Raw genomic sequence first — 21,869 nt, 5'->3', positions numbered from 1 at the left:
CCTGCAGCTGTTCGTCGGTCTGTCTTTCCCGTACGAGGGTCCCGCCCCCTTGGAGGCCATCGCCAACGGCTGCGCCTTCCTCAACCCGAAGTTCAACCCTCCGAAGAGCAGCAAGAACACAGACTTCTTCAAAGGCAAACCCACTCTGAGAGAGGTGAGAAGTGTCCGATCCGAGCTGCAGACCGTCTGGTTCGGTGTTTGTTTTGCTCACCTCTTCTTCCTGCCTGCAGCTGACCTCTCAGCATCCGTACGCAGAGGTGTACATCGGTCAGCCTCACGTGTGGACGGTGGACATCGAGAACAATGCGGAGGTGGAGCGGGCCATCCGCTCCATCCTCAGCCAGAAGGTAACTGCTGGAAACATGAGCACGATACGGAAGTAGAATAATGCCACAAAGAAATACACAAATAATTTTAAAAATATCTTGTGAATATTTAAATTAGAAGTTAATATATGAATAAATGATTCGATAATTAATATATTTATTTTTAAATAAATGCATATCTAATACTTTTATTGTTTTTTAAATCACAGTAACTAATAGTTGTGAAAGTTTAGATGAATACTGACGAGTATTTTTACTGGAAGTTTTTATTTCTGAGTGATATGAACAATCATCCTCAAATTTATTCACATACAACCAATAAAGAAGAACATTTTAAAATTTTATGAAACTCATCTATTCTGGTTCTGTAAATTTAAAAAAAATCTGTAAAATTTAAAGGCAAACAAATATGATCAAATATTTGTTACACAACCCAAACTATTTTTTTTATCCATCCTCTGATGTTTCCACTTCAGTTTAGGTGTTTTCTGTTCCAGTTCTTCAGAAATGTTTTCCAGGACCGATTCATTTATTTGTGGGGGTTTTTTTTTCTTTCTCTCAGTTAAATGAAAAAAGTGATTTGTTATAAATTCAGCCATTTTTTTTAACAAAACAGGATGAATACATTTGAGGAAGACTGTAGTAAGTCTATATGTACATTGTATGTATTCATTTATAAACTACATTTTATGTATTTATATATAAATTATATAATATTTATATATAAATTTTATATATTTGTGTATTCAAATTCAAAATTTATGTAAATGTTCCTAAATTTTATACTGTAAAACTAATTTTGAAACATATTTTATTCATTTTAGATTTTTGTTTTATACCCATTTTTATCTATTTACATATTTGTGTATATAAAAAAATCACAACATTTTAATCCCAGGTATCTGGAGTTTGATTAATATCCAGTTACTTAAATTATAATTACAGTTAATATTAATATTTAAAGATCTTTTATACCCAGTCATGACACCCGCACCTGATTAGTCCCTGACCCAGCCCATCTAAACTGTTTTGTTTTGTTTTTATTAATTAAATGTAACATGAATAAATTAGGAATTACAGTTACTTTTATGCAGTTAATGTTTTAGTCTTTTACTAAACTGATCCTATGGGCTGGATTGGACCCTGCAGCGGTCCATCTTTGGCCCCCCCGGCGTACCACACGTCTGGTTTAATAGTTTATAACCTCTTGATGCCAAAACAGAGGAGATGTGAAGCCGCTTTGATCAAAACTGGCTCTTCATTGAAAATCCAGAGAAAGCAGGAATGAAAGAACATCCGGACGCATGAATATTCATCAGCCGGGCTCGGGACCTCGTGTATCGCTGTGCTCCGCCGACCGGGTCGGAACAATGGCTTTGTTCAGCCAACAAGCCTGCCGAGCCTCATATGCTTTGTGACCAGTGGCGGGCTGCAGCCTCGCAGGCTCCAGCTTGGCTCACTCTCCCTCCCTTCATCCTCGTCTTCCTCCCAGCACACAAAGACACTGAGACGGAGACTTTGCGGCACAACAAAGGCAGCGGTTGTTGATCCTCCTGGTTTGACTTTTCTTCTGAAGATCAGAGTCTGTAGAGGTCAGAGAGACCCGGGTGGAAGAGGTCTAACGTTTCATCCGTCATGTTCTCACACACACACACACACACACAGGCTTTAAACATAAACTGTGACTCCTGACATTTATTGTCTTGTGTTCTTGTGATCAGATTGAGCCGTACCTGCCCTATGAGTTCACCTGCGAGGGGATGCTGCAGAGAGTGAACGCCTTCATTGAGAACCAGGTAACGTCTGAAACAGCATTTTACCCACCATAAAACCGGTTGGAGTGGATTTCCACGGGTGTAGAGTTTCTAAATGTTGTGGCGGGAACTCATCTTTCCATGCTGGAAAGTTTATTTTAAGACGCAGCATCTCTTTAACTTCCAGCACATTTTTTAGTGACTATAATGGATTTTATTAAAAATATGTGGAAATAAAACCTGCTTGCATCGATTCTACCGCACAGTTTACATAATATAATACCAAAAGTAAGAGTTTTTTATACCACTTTACTGTTTTGACCACTAAATGTTATTTCAACCATCTGTTAATAAACATTGATCATCAGGCTCCAGCTATACAAAGCTTAACTGGAGCATATTGTTATTGAAATGTTTAGTTTTATAAGCACAACTCACTCAAATTTGACCCCCTTAGCCTCCTTGAAAAGTTGCAAAACTTGGCACACCCCTCAAGCCCGGTGAAAATCGCAATATTCTCGGGTCCACGTACACGTCAATGCAAAAATGGCTCGACAGCGCCCCCTAGAAACGCCAAATATGGCCCATAGAATGGGGTCTCAAAAGTTAACTTTGACGCAGGACGACAAAATTCGACACGTCTACCGCCTCAAGGTGACCAAAAAAGTCAATTAAGCACCTGTTACCAAGGCAACGGGGTGTCTGCCATCTTGGAGTTTACACACATTATTTTTTCTTTATGTTAATTGTATATCTCCATGAAAATACATTGGATCTGTGGATCCTTAACATGTTGCATTATGAGAAGGACGCTTAGGGTGGGAATTTCAGCATGAGGCTCGGACCCGATGGATGCCGCTTGCGGCTTTAATTATTTCATTATAATTATTATACAAAGGAAAAACAAATGCAGATAAACATTTTTTTCTTGAACATTAATGGGTAAAAGCCTCAATCTGTAATTTTTCTTCTCTGAACAACATTAATACCTTTAGACATGACGGACCATCTGGTGCTTTTACAGCTAAATACAACTTAACATCCTGAATTTCCATCTTTGACGTGGAAAACCAGGCAAATTTTTTCCCAAAAGTAGCAGCAACATGAACCATGAGTCCAACTTTTTGTGAATAAAGTTAATTTTGTGGATGCAGACGTGGACTGATTTTAAGTGAAAATGGTTTTTGGTTTTAACTCTAGTCCATTTGGTTGTAATGATCATGGTGACCTTGTGGTCTCTCGTGCAGTCACAATATCCGACCATGTTGACATTTCCTCTTGCTGTCGCTGCACATTTTAAAAGACCTTTTCAGTCTTTCCATGAGTTTTTTTCACAATTAGATGTTTCTAAACATGAGTTACGACCCGTCCTCACTTGGAATTACTGAACTTTTTACAGCTGCTTCTTTTACACCCAACCATGGCACCCTTACCTGGTGATTAGTTCCTGATTAGCATAATCCACCAAAACAATTTCACATCCATCAGATAAACATTTCTGGCTGTTTGCTTCCATTTTTTTGTTCTTTTTAAGTATTTTGTTTGTTTCTAATCTTGGGCTGAAAAGTTGGGCTGAAGTTGGGTGAAGATGCTGAAAGTCGCGTATTTGCTGCAAAGCAGTGAAAAAATTACCGATTTAAAGTTTTCTGTGAAAATTCTTACAACTTTTTCTGTAAATTATGCAACAGTCTATAAGCTAAATTTGGAGATAAATATGAAAAGGGATGCAAGAAAAACACCCTCAATGCTGCAGATATTCCACATTTGTCATTATTTTAGCTGTTTCTATGGAAAGTTTCTATAAATTAACAACAAAATAAAGAAGAAATAAAAAAGAAAATGACTAACAATTTCTGAAGGGAGATTACAGTGTTGTATTTATTAAAGTAAAAATAAAATTAAGTAGAAACCTTAACGTCTAAATTTCTTCACATTTGTATAAATAAAGATAAATGCAGTTTTTAAACAAGGGAAAAAATTATAAAGACAAACACTGGCATAAAATACAATACAACCGAATAGGAGAAATAACAACTTCAAAACAAAACATTGTCATCTTGCTTTGCTTCACAATTTTAAAATAGATTTTTTTATTGAAAATTTTTTTTTTTGGAAAAATGTTTAAATGAATACAAATAATCCTTTATAAAATTTTTGTCGTTTTTATTTATCTTTTTACTTCTTGGGCGTTATAGCAGCAGAATGATGGTCTGGCTGCTGAGTTGTTTTTTCCTCATTTAAATCAAGGAAAATGACGAGCAGAAAAGGTTTTGTGCATTTTTTTCTTTTGTTGTTTTTAATCTACAAAAATCAGCAATATCGAGGAATTATGAGAATCTCAATTTAAATTGAATCGTCACCCAAAAAAATCTAAATAGAATCGAATCGGGACAAAAGCATATCGTCACAGCCTTGGTTAGCGTTCAGCATGGATCACCAGCTCCGGGCCTTGAGGCCCTGCAGGTGTCGGATGTTTCCCTGCAATTTGAATTTCCCTTTTAGGGATGAATAAAGTCCATCTATCCATCTATCTATCTATCTGTCTGTCTATCCGTCCATCCGTCCGTCCGTCTATCTATCTATCTATCTATCTATCTATCTGTCTGTCTGTCTGTCTGTCTATCCGTCCATCCGTCCGTCTATCTATCCATCTATCTATCCATCTATCTATCTATCTATCTATCTATCTATCTATCTATCTATCTATCTGTCTGTCTGTCTGTCTATCCGTCCGTCCGTCTATCTATCTATCTATCTATCCATCTATCTATCTATCTGTCTGTCTGTCTGTCTATCCGTCCGTCCGTCTATCTATCTATCTATCTATCCGTCCGTCCGTCTATCTATCTATCTTTCCGTCCGTCCGTCCGTCTATCTATGTCTATCAGTCTATCTATCTATCTATCTGTCCGTCTGCCTATCTATCTGTCCATCTGTCTATCTGTCTATCTATCTATCTGTCCGTCCGTCCATCTATCTATCCATCAATCATCCATCTATCTATCTATCTATCTATCTATCTATCTGTCCGTCTGCCTATCTGTCTGTCTGTCTGTCTGTCTGTCTGTCTGTCTGTCTGTCTGTCCGTCCGTCCATCTATCTATCCATCAATCATCCATCTATCTATCTATCTATCTACTATCTATCCATCTATCCATCTATATCTTATCTAGAAACACGGCTGATTATCAGATCATTAACAAACTCATGCAGAACTTGACAACAAACTGTTGAAGATCCATTTTATGTGAATCTGGTGTTTTGCTGCGTGGAAACACACCTGCAGGACGCCGGCCGTCGAGCTTGTGACTCCTGACTCACGATGTCGGCTCAACGCAGGTCATGTGGGAAAGATCTCCACTGCTTCTGTCATCTGGTTTTAGTTCTTACTGGTTCCCAGTGGGCCACTCCAGTCCGATCCAGCAGTCTAAGGCCCCTCGGCTTCATGTACAGTTGGAAACTCTTCAGGTTGGACAGTGGTTTAGTTTTATGTGTCTGATCACGTCGTACCTCCAAGCTGCAAATATTCCTGCTAAATCAGTTCAGCCGAACCAGAAGCTCCAGAAATATAAAACAAATGTTTGAAAGGCTCCTTAAAACCCACTTTTACTCATCATCTATCGACCCAGTATGAGAGATTTTTATTTATTTTATGGGTTTTGTGGTTCGTATTGTCGGACTTAAGTCCTTTATTTGTGTTTTTACACTTTAGTCCTGATTTAAACTGCTTTGTTTGAGCTGTAGTTTATAAATAAAGTTTGTACAATACGTTGTGCATATGTGGCAGAGTCGGGTTTAGTCTAACATGTCCAGGTGGCGTCGGTCGTAACAAACGTTTATGTTCGTGAAATCAAATTATTTAGAAATATCAGAGCGTTTAAGGAGGAAGATGAAGTTTCCACATGATATTCTAAATTCTCAGTAAAGGCTCTTCATTTGATTTTTATCTGAAACAAATCTCTTTATTTTCCTCCGAGTGTGTTTTCACAGGTTGCAGGTATGATCAATTAGTTTGATAAAAGTACATTTAAAGGTCAAAGCATAATTTTTCTGTTTACAGCTGTGAGAATAAAGGTGTGAAGAGGAGAAATGGACATGATGAACATAAATAATAAAAATAAAAGCTTGTTTGTAAAGTTTTGTATGTTTTATCAGCAGCAGTGAGACGGTTTGTGTTGCTATGGTGACGAGGCGTCTTCTGTGTCGTTGTGTTGTCAGGACTTCTGTCACGGCCAGGTCATGTGGCCCCCCCTCACCGCCCTGAAGGTGAAAATGGCCGAGCCGGGACGCTCGTGTAAGCAGGTGTGCCAGGAGGAGCAGCTGATCTGCGAACCCTCGTTCTTCCAGCACCTCAACAAAGACAAGGACCTGGCCAGGTGGGAGGGCTGCAGTGGCGTTCAGCGGCCACCAGGTGGCAGCAGATTAAAACATAAAAACTGAAGCGTGTGTGTGTGTGTGTGTTTGTGTGTGTCAGGTTTGGCGTGGACTGCCAGACGGTGGAGTCGAGCGCCGACACGGTGGTTCCAGCCTACAGCGAAACCCGCCACCACTGCATCTTCCAGTCGGACCTGCTGCTCTTCAGCTGCGCCGGCGCCCACCAGACGCTGCGTCGCATCTGCCCCTGCCGCGACTACATGAAGGGTCAGGTGGCGCTCTGCAAGGACTGCCTATAGCACCAGGCTGACGGAGCGCGGCGAGGAGGGGGGGAGGGAGGAGCGGTCATCCCAGTCACACAGCTGTCAATCAAACTCACCTGACAAATGGAAGGAAAAACAAACAAACATTGATGGGACTTGGTTTGTTCTTCATATTTATTGTTTCCCCTCAGCGGCATCGGTCAACCCTTGCATCCACCAGCAGGGGGCGCCACGGTCCAGCTGGGTGAAGTTACTTGAATCAACAAAGGGAGCGGCGTTAAGACTTCAGCCTCGCAGCAGATGAGCTCTGAGCCGCCGCCTGGCTGGACTCCACATATCAGTGACTGCCTGTTGGTCTAACGCCCCTCCTGACCGCCACCCCCCCCCCCCCCCCCCTTCATCCACCCTGATCTCAAACTGTTACTCTTTAGGTAGGTTTGCACTGGACTTGCACGCCTGAAGGCCCACACACACACACACACACACACACACATACATATAAATATAGAAGAAGAACCCAGTTTACACTGTAACTGTCTTGTTCCTCTCCTCTGCACAACAGACGAGTGCTGACAAGTCCGAGTAGAAATCTAGATTTTTATTTTGGGAGTTTCATCATTTCCTGAAATAACCCCCCTCCTCCCCCTCCCTCCCCTACGGAGTCCCGATAGAGACATAAGTTTTGTAACCTGTATCTCTGCATTTGAAACTGTGACAACTACTAAAGTATGGAAGTAGAAGTCAGAAAATACAAGTCAATTTAACAAGTCAGAAAATACAAGTTAATTATAATTATTATGAGTCAGAAAATACAAGTTAATTATTACGAGTCAGAAAATACAAGTCAATTTAACAAGTCAGAAAATACAAGTTAATTATAATTATTATGAGTCAGAAAATACAAGTTAATTATTACGAGTCAGAAAATACAAGTCAGTTTAACAAGTCAGAAAGTACAAGTTAATTATAATTATTATGAGTCAGAAAATACAAGTTAATTATTACGAGTCAGAAAATACAAGTCAATTTAACAAGTCAGAAAATACAAGTTAATTATAATTATTATGAGTCAGAAAATACAAGTTAATTATTACGAGTCAGAAAATACAAGTCAGTTTAACAAGTCAGAAAGTACAAGTTAATTATGAGTCCCGACAGACAAGTTAATTTAACAAGTCAGAAAATAAGTCAGTTTGAGTCAGAAAATACAAGTTAGTTTTACAAGTCAGAAAATAAAAGTCAGTTTGAGTCAGAAAATACAACCTCTCTGTACGTTTGGTTAATTAGCTAAATCTGATTGGTTGTTGAGTAGGTGCGTAAAATGGAGTAAATATTTGTTCTTGTAAAACTGGCTTGTAGTTTGATGGTGAAATAATCCACATTTGCAGATTTGATTTGTGCCTTCTTACACTTCCAAATACTGATATACGAGTTACGAAACCTTTGTCCGTATTGTAGCTCCGTAACCTCCAGACTTACCGTAGAGTCCAGTCTGCATCGGTTTTATATTCTTACTTTTGAAGTTGTAAAACTGTTCGCATCGTTCTGCAAACGGCCAGTAGAGATTTGTGAAAACGTGTCAGCACACCACCCGATGCTCTGAGGGGTCACACTTCGTCGCCGCACCGTAGGATGTCGTGTCGTAGGCGGTTAAGCTGGGGCGTTCATCTCTCGTCTCCTAGACAACAGCTGTAAATGTGTTGCAACATGCCAACGAAGCGTTCCTCGTAAAACCTCGCAGCTCGTTTTTTTTAAACGAATAATTGTTTGGTTTTTAATTTGCCTGCAAAACAAATTTGTAGTTTGTGAAGAATGAAAAATGCACTAAGTTAATCTGTCTGCAGAGGTTCAATGGGATATTAGTGACACTGTATATTGTTCATAAGGGTTTTAAAGTTTTTCTTTTGTATTTATTTTGTATACAAATCTTTATCGCTGTGTTTTACTGGACATCTTTTTTTTTTTATTTATCACGGGGTGTCTTTGCTTTTCCTTTTTACTGATTTTTATTTATGGGTTTTAATTTAAGGAAAAAAAGTGTACTTATTTTGAAGTTTCCGATCAAGACGAGGAGGTTTGCTGCTCTTTGGCTTGATTTAAATCTGGATTTAATATTTTATTCACAAATGAGACGTGTGAGATGTCAAATTAGTTCTTTTTAAGACGAGCAGCAGCAAGCTTTTATTTCTCCGCTGCTCTTCATCACTTCCATTTCCTCTCTGTCTTTCTCGTCTTTTTACTTTTACAGACATGTGATCTGCCGCCAAGTTAGTGTTTTAAACATAATGATGTGCCTTTTTTTGTGGTTTCAGTTCCCTTCTGTTGGACGGTTCATGTCGTCATCGGGCCGCATCAGGCCCGATGGTACGATGCGGCATGTCGGATACTAGTCAGGGTTACTTTCACTTAAAAAAAAAAAAACCCAGACATTTTTTCCCCAGATTAGTTTCTGTTAAATTTAAGTCATTTCTCAATAAATCGGTGAATTAAATCAGTCTCAATCTTGAGATTTGTTCATTTCAGCTGCTCGGGTTTGGAAATGTCGGTGATGTGAGGATGTCAGAAGCCAAAAAAAAGGAGTAAAAACATCCCGTTTGCTGTTTTTTTCAGAAGATGGGAGGAAGCTTCGCTGTTGTTTGACATGTGAGACAGTGATTAGCTTCACCAGTAATCAGATTATTGCGGTGCATGTAGATGAAATGGGTTTTCTGATCTTCCATCGCCTTAAACTGATTACTCAGCGAAATGTGACTTCCTTCAGCTGAGCACATGTGACCCGACCGGGTCGGAAACAAGGGTCCTTTCACCCAGACCTCCTGACCGAGCAGCAGCCGCCTCGTTCACTCAGTCCGAATTTTTCAGCTGTTTGGTTTCAGAGCATCCAGACCGGATCGCAGCGTCGTCCATCAAATAAAAAGCTTTTATCACACAAACAACTGTGGTCCCGGCCGTGGAGGAAATAAACACGATTCAGATGAAAAATAAATAAAATCTTTCTTTGTTGTCGCAGTTCTTAATGAGTCAGAAGGTACAACTTTATTTTTAAATAAACCTTTTTTTCTGTGACAAACGGCTCAGATTCTGGATTTGTTGAACATCACAGCAAAACACAGCAAGTATTTACAGAGAAACACCGTCGGTACGGGCGGAGCAGCAGCTCATACAGCGTTTACATGAAGCCGTTCTTCCTCTGAAGTCTGTAAATGTGATCAAACCGGTCAGCACAGTGCCTACATTCAGCTCCAGTCGCTGCAGACGAAGAAGACGCAACCTCGCCCTGATATTTACATTCAGGTTCAACTCTGTAAAGTTAAGGCTTTGGATGAACAGACGGGAGTTCAGGGGTCTTTTCACATATTGATCAACTCTCTAGCCTACAGAAACAGCCTTGTTCTTAGGCAACCAAGTTATTTACAACTCAGGTCAAAGATTTATTTTTATATCAGGATATCTTCCTGCATTGGCGGTATCTTGTATTAAGACCACTAGTTTGTAGCGTGTGAACTGGATCTGGGACGTTTTGAAATAGATTTCACAGCTAAAATTAGGTAGAAAAGTCAGTAAGATCTCAGAAAATGTGTAAAATAGCCGGTTTTATCATTTAGAAACTAAGAAACATGATTATTTATTACTGTCCTTCTTAAAAACAAAACTGTGGCTGCATGTGTGTAAAACTGGGTAAGACCATTTTAGTTGTGAATATTTGCCCTCGTAATCATATTGAAATTTAAACGGTAAATATAACTTTGTGAGTGTTTAATGAAGGTTTTTCTGGTTTAATATGTTCAGATATCCAGTTTTTTGTCGCCTCGGGGCAACCTGGGAGTTTGACAACACTGCTTGAATGTATTTGTAATTTATTTAATGTTTGTGAAGAGAGCTAGCTGTTAATGCAACAATATTTGGACTTTGACAGTAAAATGGGTGAATTATTGTTCTATTCGTGCCAATTAAAAATATATATTTAAGCAAGAAGCAGATTTCCCAAAAGGAAGAAGAGGAAGCAGCAGGATTGTGGTGAGTAAAAACATCAAAAGCAACTTTTTTTTTTATGTAGTTAAAGGATTTCAGATGTTTTTCTTTTAATTTTTTTTTTTTTTTTTAATTTGTCAAATCCTTTTTTGTTATTTTACTATTTTTTCACCACGGTGCCCCAACAAAGAAACGTCTTAAAATAAGGGTTTGATCCGAAATAAATCAGTAAATGATGAATAATTGTCAACATGCTCCATCACCGTCAGTGTTAAGATAGAAACCGAGCTGAATCAAACAGGTTGTTTCCATCGTGTCAGGACGAAGTAAATGATTAGCAGGACTCGCTTTTATTACCCATCCGCTGCTTTGTATGTCAACAGCTTTAGTTGCCAGAAAAACGAGGAGTTTTCCTTTTAAAACCCCAAAACAAACAGCAGCTCGCGATAAGAGAGGACGCGCGCCGACTCCAGATCAATATTGACTCGTTTAGTTGTGAGGGGCGAGAACAATAAATGTGTTTATTCAGTCTGTTTGCTGAGCAAGAAGCAGCTACTGGGCGTCATCCTGGAGGCGAGCCTTCTTTTAATGACGTAAACGCAGTTTAAAGCACGTTAATGGAGGCAGTGAACGCCTCAATGCGCCAGCTGACCGCGGCTCATTCCTGCACACAGATGGTCCGACTATTCAGGCTTTTCCAGATGATTTAAGATTCACTTTCCTGAAAAAGATGTTTAGATCAGGTTTTTGGGTTTTTTTCTCTTTCTCGTGAACTTCTTTGTGTTTTTGCTCCAGAAGTAAGGCCTTCTACGAAGACGTAGGCCGACGTTCGACCACAATGACAGACGACGAATTCAACCTCATAACTCTAAAGGTCCGTTTATGTTCGACGCAGAAGACGGATGGACTGTTAGGTTTGTATTTTGGGACATTTTCACAGAACTTAACTATGTCATTTAGAAACAGCAATACCATGTGGAATCACAGGGGCAGTATTGAGTTGTATCGTTGACACACAAATTAGAGAAGAAGAGGAAAAAAAACGATGAAGACGCTGAAAAGTTGAGAGCAGCAAAAGAACTTTGTGGTTAAATTCTTCTTCTAATGTTTTCAAACGTTTGTAAACGACTTTACAGCAGTGCAGAACCGCTACAGACCGGTGTTAAAAGGTGGAAATGAACTCTGAACTGATAACCATGGCAACGTAAAGGACACATGGAAGTATGAGGCGGGGCGACGCGTGACAATGTGTCCTCATTTTGTACATGAGAGCAAAATGACGCCTTCGCTCCTCTTTCACCAAATCCAGCCTTCCTCTGCTTGATCCCAGGAGGGAAAGAATGCAAGAAGGATGTGCAGCTTAATGAATAAAAGTGTAATTCTGGGCGTCAACTGTTCTGCACTCTGCCTGCAAAGAAAGAAAGAAGCATTTCTCTAGTTTATCTTGGAGAAAATGGAGAAATTCTCAGTAAAATTCAGCTCAAACCGAGAAATTATGGCTCAAATACAAGCAAGCTGCATTTTAGCATCTGAACAATATCAAAAAAATTCTTCCATGTTGATGAAAACAAACTGCATTCAGCTAAAAAAAAAAGAAAAAAAAAAGTCTTATTTTCTGAAATAATAATGAAGTTAACCAGGAAAAAAATTTAAATACTCATAAAAATAAAATAAAACTATAAAGCCGCACACTCACCAACATGTTTTCTGCTGTTTGAGCTTGGTTGTGAACACAAAGCCAGAGAAATGGGTGTCTGAGTAAAAAACACTTCCAGCCGTCAGGGGGCGTGGCTAATCAATAATCCAATTATTTGACATACAGACCTCCTCAGAATGGGCATTTGTCTTTATTTTGGGGAAAAAAAATGTTTTTAATTAAAACTTTGCTGTACTAGTTGTTTAAAAGAAAGATTTTGGCAAAATGGTCTTTTTTTTTTTTTTTTTTTTTTTTTTTTTTTTTAAAAATATTGTTAAATATTGTTGTTTCTGGAACCTTGACTTTCCCCTCGGGGAGGAATAAAAGTATCTTTTTTTGGATATTTAAATAAAAAGTTGTGATGGGTAAAATTTCTCACTAATTCAGAACAAACTTCTTATTTTAATCAAAATCATCTTAAATCACAAAAAGAGAATTTTGTGGGGGAAAAAATTAAATTTCAAAGAAGAAAAACCTATGATGTAGTTTTTAAATAATTATATTTATTTAGAAAAGCAGCTTTTTTGGAAAACATTTTCTATTTATTTTTTTGTTTGTTTTTTTGGTGAATATGACTTAATTGTGTGAGGAAAAACTGCTTTTTGATGTCATTAACTAAGAAAAAAACAAGAAGAAATTTTTTTTCAATCTAATTCAGAAAAACAACTTGTTTTTCATTTATTCATTATCATAACCGCTTAATCCGATGAAGGGTTGCGGGGAAGCTGGAGCCTATCCCAGCAGTCTTTGGGCTAAAGGCCAAGTTGTTTTTGTCAAAATGACTTCATTCAACTTTTCTTTTTTTGTGTGAAAGCACCACTGTTCTGTACAAGCAACGATTGGAAGGTAAAAGTTTTGGTCCCTGAATTGATGCCTGCTGGAAAAGTTGCAGCTGTAACAACCTCAGAAAACCCACTTTATAGTTCTGAAATATAAACTGTAGGAACCTTATTTCTGGAGAAAAACTGACTCTAAATGATGCTGTTTGCCCTCCATGGTGGAGGTGAAGTCAGAAATTATGATTTTAATTCAGCAGTCTGAGCTTTTTCGTTGCCTACATAAATATTGTGCTTTTAAGCTCATGTGCCTGCTTCCTTTGCCGAACGGGCCTTATATTGATATCCTCTCAGTCGTATAAAAAAAGGTTAGATGCATTAATAATCCACTGCTACATCCATCAGTTTGACCTGCTGGCTGCAACATTTTGCAGCACAGCTGAGCAAAGGCCTCCGGGAATCATGGGAAAAATGATATGCTGTGTTGTGACAGGGCGATGAGGTGAAACTGAGGTATATAAATCAAGCTGCTGTACAACAACCTGTTGCTTTTATGTAGTTATGGGCTCTCGGGGCCCATTTGTCACCAGGACGTTGCAGCTTGAGCTCGTCTCTTGTCTACAATTTCCTCTCGCAGCTCCATGGCCCTTGATTTTACTTAGGAAGGCATGAAAGAAGCCGGTTTCCCGCTCGCCGTGAAGATGTAGATTTATGTACACTTAAACTGTAAAACACTTAAAAGGTGCCGAAGGGTTTTCTTCTGTTCATGGTGACGCCGTCCGATTCGCCGATGCCTTCACAGACACCTCGACTGAATGTGATTGTCTGTGGAGAGACTGTGGGGAGCGTCTCTGCAGTCCCTGTCCTGTCAGCCTCCATCTGTCTCCCCTCCTTTTTCTCTGTCATCCGTCACTCAAAGCGCTCGTAGTTCCTGGTCTGCTGGACCCGGGGGACCATGTCCAGCAGCAGCCTGCAGCAAACGGAGACGAGGTTTTTATTTTAGGTAAAACCTTTGACACTGCAAACATGATGCTGTGTTGAAGTTTAAACTGTGAAATGGAAATATTTTAAACCCCAAAAAGCCCATTTCTGCTGCCTAACGTACGTAAGGTGGACTTCCAAGCCTTGCAATACGTCACCGCTCTTATGTTTTCCGTACCTTTTACGTTGACAGTTAAGTCAGTTCATCCGCTAACAAGCCCACTAGAGGGCAGTGTTGAGTTCAGAGTTCACTTCGGCGTCTTCGCAGTGGTTGGTAGCGCTATCAAGTTATTGGTAGTCATCTAAAGACACCAGAAGAAGAATCCTCAACTCCTTTGGGTGCTTTGACTTGGATGTTTCTATGTCATCTTATTTCTATTTCTTTTCTACTTCTTCCCGGGTTCGCTCCTTTCATTTGTTGCATCACAGCTATACAACTCAACACTTTTCCCGGGATTTCCACTGGTTTTGCTCCATTTTTTGTTTCAAAGGATGGTTAGCAAAGCTCCTTGAAACGGGCCAAATTATGCTGCGTAGACAAACAAAACCATCAATCCATCTGCGTAATAAACATAGACTGTATACAAAAAGATGGATGGAGCCTCCATGACTTCACCCACAGGTTTCTGAAGAGCTGAATTGAAGCTCGGAGGGCGGTTCCTACCATCGCCATCTTGGCAGGGGCATGCGTGTCGTCTTGCCCGGAAAATACAAATATGGGGAAAGAGGTGGAGCTGAGAGGGGAGCTGTGAGCGTCGTAGTGGATGACTGACATCGAGCACACTCCGAGCTTTCTGTTGCTAAGAGCTAACCGAGCTAACAGGAGCTAACCAGCTAATGGAAGTAAGCAGGTTAAACCTAAGCCCCGTTGTTAACCGGCTAAAAACCGTGGTTGTTTTAAGTTCTTCTTACTTGAAGCGGTAGATTGGGTACCTGTCAATCAAAAGGACATCCCCCTAAATATCCCGAACTTTTAAATTACTTTTAAATGGGAAAGTTAGAAAAAAAATCAATCCCCCCACAGTCCTCTCACAGTTGTCATAAAGGTAAACCTGACCTATTAAACCAAAAATGGATTTTTGTACCAGACTGTAAACATGTTTATTTCTGCTGTGAAGTTGGTCTTTTTAACATGGGAGTCTATGGAGATTCGCTCTGTTTTGGAGCCCCTAGTGGATGAAGGGGGAACTGCAGTTTTATGCACTTCCGCATAGGATTCACTTTTAACTGATGGAGGTTGCCGCTTCATGTTAAAACAGAAATAGGCTTTATATGAAATAATTTAAGGTGTCAAGTTTGAAATGAATATCTAATCTATCTTAAATATTAATATCCATCAACTTTTATTAATTTTTCTAGTGCAATGTCATTTTTAATGTCATTATATATACTTATAATGTATTGAAAAACTAAACCTGGTCTGACTCATCAAGATATTTTGAGTAATTTAAACCCACAAAATTTCCATTATTTATAGGTTTGTTTTAACGTCATTACTTTTGCCTTATTGTCATTTATAATACTAGAAAATTAACAAAAAAAACAAAAAAACAACTAACAATGCAGACAGATGAAGAAATTAATCTGAAATACGAAAGCAAACATTGTCTTTGTATGGTGAAAACCTACTGGTGAAACATGTTTTAATTACATGAATTACATGTAATTTCTTTAAGTTAACGTTCAACTACAGACCCTCTATGTAGGACAGCAATCTTCAAATATAAAATACAATTTTATTAAATAAATTCTTCCAATAATGTCAACATTCAGTTGTTGTTTTTTTTTTTTGTTTTATGTTAGCCTGATGACTTTTAAGCTAACAACAATCTCTAAATTTATCTGTAAATCATCCATTTTTATTTTCACCTACTTGACTCCATAAGCGAGGATGATGAGTCCGATGAGGACGCCTATTGTTCCATCCAGGTACCACACCTTGGGCTCGTGCTTGAACACTTCAGCACTGATGAGGATGGAGAATCCCATGATGCCCCCAACCAGCGAGTTAAATCCTGGAAAGCGGAAGAGAATCCAGTGAAATCGGCATTTTGCTTGTGAATAAAGTCAGCTGATGGGAGGCCTTCGCAGAGTTCAGCGTTCATGTTATTTGCTGTTATCAGTAACAGAAGGAGAACCGTGTGATGGATGCTTGTAATGCCTCCGATGTATGTCACATTCTGGGGGGGTCAACTTATTAAAGCTGCTCTGTTCAGTTATTACTCCTGTCCAGGCAGATCGACAGACGTGAGCTGGAAACACTGATGACCTTATCAAACATTCAGAAGTATTTATGAGACGCCAACGTGCACCTACCATCGGTGATGAGAGCTCGGCTTGTTAGCACTTTGCCGAGCATGAACTTAATCACAGCCAGAGTGATGCAGACCAGGCCGCTGACGATGGAAACGCTGAACAGGAAGTCATCCTGAGAGACACACAGAAGGTTTTCTGTTCATTTCGTGGCTTAATTTCTTACAACGCATCGGTTGCTCATCGGAAGTTTTAGAAGTATACATGTGTGGGAATGTTTAAACAAGTTTAAATGTGTTGTGCTATTGTTTTTCTTGGGTTGTCCGGACATTTCGTCCCATGGAACCGGCGTTTTAGGTACTGAAAATGCTCCGTTGGTTATAATGCTACATCCACGCAGACATGGGATGATTTAGTTTTAAACAAGTTTCCCTCATCATCATAAACATGTATGACAACAGAAAACCACTGAAAACGCTGCAACATCAATGGCAGGCCTGTAAACGGTGCACTAACACGGCCAAACACAGAAGAAGAGCAGAAGCAGAAGCGCATGTTTGTGATGTAAGCAAACATGGAGAAGAAGACAGTGGTGGTCGCACAGGAACAGAAGATTTAGAGGTAAAAGCCACAAACGCAACACGATTTCTGAATCTTTATGATATAGAGGTTAAATCTTCGTCCATGTTTGTGGCCGTTTGTGGGGTTTGGCGGTTCAGGAAAGATGAGTTTGAAAACACAAAAATGAAATGATGGTTTTTCAGATTTAAGACTTATTTCTGCTCCATCTACATAAATAGAACATTGTCACACACCGCTGCCCTCATACATCCATGCGTCTTTTACGTTACCATGGTTGTTAAGTCAGTTCATCCACTCTGTGGCAGCGTTGACTTCGTAGTTCACTTCCTATTTCGACATGGGTTGGTCGCAGTAGTGCAAAGTTTTAAAGTTGTTTTCGATTTTAAAAGCAGAAGAAGAACCATAAAACCACCGTATCCTTTTGCTGTTTTTGTCTTCTTCGGTGCTTTTAATCCAGCAGTTTCAGCATCGTTTTCTTCTTTTCTGGTTTGTTCCTTTCTCTGGTTACTTAATAGTTATACCGCGATTTTCTGATGGCATCGCTCCGTGTCAAGTGACAGATGGCTAAGCTCATTAAAAAGAGACCAAATTACATGAAACTGGTGGAAATGGAAAGAACTGTTCATTTACCTGCGTAGCTGTTAAACAGGCCTTCAGACTGTGTTGATGTACCAGCTGAAGTTTTTCATTGTTGGGATGTTTTGAAATGTCGTTTTGGACTTTTAGTCAACCTGCTTTGATGCTGGACATGTTGTGTGTTCAGAGAGGATATTCTGTATGTCTTGGTTGGAATTATTTTACTTCCAGTTGTCTTTCAATCATCTCCAACCAGTCTGTTCATTCTCCTCTGACAATAACTCCGCCTCGCTGGAAATTTTTTCTTCTCCAGACTAGGGCTGCTCGATTATAATAAAAATTATAATCCCGATTACTTTGACTGAAATTAAGATCTTGATTATTTAACACAATTATCCAGTATTTTTAAACAACGCTGCGAGTTGTGGTGTCACGCATTATAACCGTCTAATGTTCCAAGTTGTTTAATCCGCTTTTACCGCTTATATAGGAACTATTTTACGTCGGCCTGGATGTACGTTTTATGCCAAACAACCGCTGTCAGGCTGCAGCGCGTTTCTCTCATTCACCTGTTAACAGACGGCTGATCTGAACCAGCTGATTAATTCGTTGCTATGGTAACGCCCCGTAACGGAGGGATATTAGTGTTTAACTCGCCGAACTATGTATAGGAAAATAATGCAGCCAGTTGTCACTGACAATGGTATAAACTATGTTTAGGTGAACTTCCACAACCTACTGCAGTTATTCTACATTGACCTGCAGCCGGAGCCGACTGAGACTGGCCGCCTGGGAGTGCTTTAGGACGGGAGAGGCTCCCGCTGCTCCTTCCTTACAGTAACTGCAGAACAATATGTGCCTTCAAGTCAGTCGCCAAAACACCAGAAAAGTCTCTAATAACTCCAGTAAAAGTTGCTAGATTTGTCGCTTTTAACAAAAAAAGTCTCCAGATTTAGCGAGAAAGTCGGCAAGTTGGCAACAGTGTCTGAATGAAAGCAAAGCGGCTGTGGGAGGAGTTTACAGCACAGCGCTGCAACGCCAGAGACGCTCGATTAGCAGCTGAAGACAGCAGGAGAGGAAACTGCAGAGAGAAAAATAATTGCACCCTTTTATTTTTTATGATCGTTGAAAACCCAGATCGTAACTGAGATTAAAATCCGATTAATCGTCCAGTCCTACTCCAGACCATTCTCTGTAAACCCTGAGATGGTTGTGTGTGAAAATCCCAGTAAATCAGCTTTTTGTTTAAATACGAAGTCGCTTTCATCCCTTTTCTTCCTCATTCTGATGCAGTTTGACTTCAGTCTTGATCATGTCTGCATGACTCAATGCACTGAGTTGCTGCCATGTAAAGTATCTTTATTAACAAGCCACTAAAATGGGTATTTAATGGAGAAACCAGTGTGTGAATCTATCTACAGTGACTCTCAGGACAGCTGCACCCCGACCGCAGAACTCTGCTCAGCTGTGAAGGCTCAATCTGTTCATCCACCTGTTTTTCAGCCGTGATCAACCCTCACGCCTCCACATATCCCACTCTGTTCACTCTCTATCAAACACTTCTCGTTGGAAATATTTTATCCAATTATCCTCCAAAAATTGTTCTCCAAAGCACTGATTTAATTGCTAATATCTGCTAATGCGTCCTTGTGCCATTCAAGAATATGAAAACAACTTTGTTATGCGTTGAAGTTAACTTCAGTGTCGGCAACATGGGGAAATGTTTCACCACAAAGGATGATTGGAGGAGGAGGGATGGATGAAAGAAGAGAGAGGGAGCTGCAGAGCACTTAGTGCCTCTGTGGCAGCATTAATATTGCACTACGGCCTTGGAGCCATGAATAGGTGCTTTGGCAAGCTCAGACATCTAAGAGAAGATGATGCATTGACCTGAGTCATTGTTCGGAAAAAAGGAATTGATTATTTGTTTAGAAAAAAGAAAAGTCTTTTGATACTTGTTCAGTTTTTATTTACTGATCTGTTTATGTTGAAGTAAACATTCAAATCAAATCAAATCAAACTTTATTTGTAAAGCACTTTTCGTGCTTAAAAACAATACAAAGTGCTTTACATTATGAAACAATTTACATCAAAATAGATAAAAATAGATAAAACACGAACACACATACACATCCCCTTTCACCCACCCACAACCACCCTCACCCATGCCCTATTTGCCCTGCAACAGTTAAAAGAAGATGAATGGCCAGGTGCATTTGCACCAGATGTGCACCAGATAAGGAAACGATATTCTCAGGGAGCCTCTACACAAAGGGCTACCCCCAACCAAGACCACCCAGGCCATCACCATGGGGGCCACCCGGGTCCGGGCAGACAGGACCCACGCCACAATCGTAAGGCTGCAGCGCTGGATCCCAACCCACCAGACAGGGACAGACCCCACTGCAACACCCATGCAGTCAGAGCAGGGGCAGCCCTTGGTGAAGAGGACCCCAATGAGGAGAGAGCTGGAGTGAAAACAAAAATAAAATCCATTTAAAAAAATAAAATAAAATAAAATCTATACTAATATGTAAATAAATATATAAATAAATCAAATTAACTAAAAAGATGTAAATCAATATATAAAATATATAAATAAATAAAATTAACTAAAAAGAAGAATAAATATGGGTTAATATAAGAATGTTAAAACTTAGTTAAAAGCTAAACTAAAAAGGTAGGTCTTGAGCGTTTTCTTAAAAACATCAACAGTCTCTGCAGCCCTGAGGCCCTCAGGCAGGCTGTTCCATAGGCGAGGCCTGTAATACTGAAATGTGGCCTCACCATATGTTTTGGTACGAACTTTAGGAAGAACTAAAAGGCCGGTACCTGAGGACCTCAGGGTCCGCGAGGGTTCATACCTTAAAAACAGATCAGATAAATAAGAAGGCCCAAGACCATTAAGACATTTATAAACCACTAAAAGAACCTTAAAATCATTCAACCCAGAAGTGGCGTTCCTCAGGGAGCGATCCTTGGAGTCCTTTTTTCTCCATATAAACAGTAATTTAAGCAGCATTTAGCTAAGAGGTTTGGCTAAAGATGAGACTTTTTTTGTGTTTCCACAAACAAAACATGGAGGAGTGCCAGAATATTCCATCCAACACATCAGCTATGCAATAACGTGACATCTTGGCAGCACAATGCCTTCATTATGACCAAGAATAATTCAACACAGAAACGACAAAAGGAAAATGGTGGAAATCCAGCAGTATTTCCTTCAAATTCCACGTTCCTGACTGGTTTGATGACAGGGATATTTGTTAAGCACATAATTCTTAATGACCATCTTGTTTTGGTGTTTATGTGGCCACTGTTTGTCCGACACTTCGGATGAGAATTGAGCTCATTTGCATTCATATTAAACCATGCTAGCTTCGTGCTTGTGCAGCTAAGTAGCCACCGAGCTCACCTTTAACTGTAGCTCATAGGTGAATTGGCCATGTTTGTATGTTATTTGTATCTAATTCTGCCCATGTTCACGCCACAGTTGTATCCATTGTACACAAGGTTATTTCTGTGCTAAATCCGCTATAATTACCTTTAATGTTTTATCTCCGTTTGTACGAAGCTAACACTAACGCGCTACCGGAAGTAGCCCACATGGACTTTCACAATAAGAGGATCCAACCGGAAGTGCCGTATATTTCTATTTACGGTAACTTGACTAGCCGGAGAGCTTTGTCTGCTATGTTTATTTGGGTTTATTTTGGTGTTAGTTTGTTTATGATGCGATTAGAGGCATACAACTCCAAGCTGTTCTTATTTACCTTATTTGCTTTGTGTTGACTTATGTCCATGTTTATTTGCACTGATGTTGGTTGCATTTATTCTATTTTGTGTAGGAAACCGCACACTCTATCCCACACATCCCCACCTTCCCTAAAAAAAAAGACAATAGGAAAAGATCTGATCAGCCTCCAGCCTGTTTACTCACGTTAATACTCTGATTGGCTTTAAGAAGTGCTCTGGCCGGCACCCCAGTGTGAACCTGGTGATAATTCCAGAACAAGCACCTTACAGCCCTTTCAGAACACACATGTTAGCAACATATAGGCAAAAGAGAGGAACAGAGCAGGAGATAAGATGAGAATCCACACAGGACTGACTTTCACTGGCTGCAGAGATCTCATAGTACAGGTTGGATGCAAGATGGATGCTAAATTAGCTGTTGTGTGGCTTTAAACAACCAAAAATCCAGCATAGAGTGAAAACATGGTGCTTTTCTGACTTTACTTTTAATTCCAATCAATGGACTGCAACATGTCCCACCTTTTTTGGTTGGATTTGAAAGACCAAGACCCCCAGTGGCC

The 21,869-nt window shown here is 39.7% G+C and overlaps 2 protein-coding genes across 2 annotated transcripts in view; one reads left to right on the top strand and one right to left on the bottom strand.

Moving 5' to 3' along the window:
• mgat5 (alpha-1,6-mannosylglycoprotein 6-beta-N-acetylglucosaminyltransferase) overlaps positions 1–9,669 on the top strand; it is a 117,998-nt gene extending 108,329 nt beyond the window's left edge. Inside the window, exons 13-17 of the mRNA XM_079263803.1 lie at positions 8–154; positions 231–347; positions 2,048–2,122; positions 6,299–6,456; positions 6,555–9,669. Of these exons, the coding sequence (XP_079119929.1) occupies positions 8–154; positions 231–347; positions 2,048–2,122; positions 6,299–6,456; positions 6,555–6,753 (696 nt within the window). The 3' untranslated portion in view covers positions 6,754–9,669. The remainder of the gene's footprint in view (positions 1–7; positions 155–230; positions 348–2,047; positions 2,123–6,298; positions 6,457–6,554) is intronic.
• A 4,401-nt stretch (positions 9,670–14,070) lies between these two features.
• The window catches only part of LOC306774184 (transmembrane protein 163a), a gene marked incomplete at both ends in the record, with an annotated part of 66,611 nt that continues 58,812 nt past the window's right edge, over positions 14,071–21,869 (bottom strand). The window contains 3 exons of the mRNA XM_079264165.1: positions 14,071–14,131; positions 16,016–16,157; positions 16,459–16,570. Of these exons, the coding sequence (XP_079120291.1) occupies positions 14,071–14,131; positions 16,016–16,157; positions 16,459–16,570 (315 nt within the window). The remainder of the gene's footprint in view (positions 14,132–16,015; positions 16,158–16,458; positions 16,571–21,869) is intronic.

The sequence above is a fragment of the Telmatherina bonti genome (genome assembly GCF_933228915.1).
Source record: "Telmatherina bonti genome assembly, chromosome: 24".
Taxonomy (NCBI): Eukaryota; Metazoa; Chordata; class Actinopteri; order Atheriniformes; family Telmatherinidae; genus Telmatherina; species Telmatherina bonti.
Note: the sequence above shows the minus strand (reverse complement) of the source record. Positions and strands in the feature narration are given on the sequence as shown.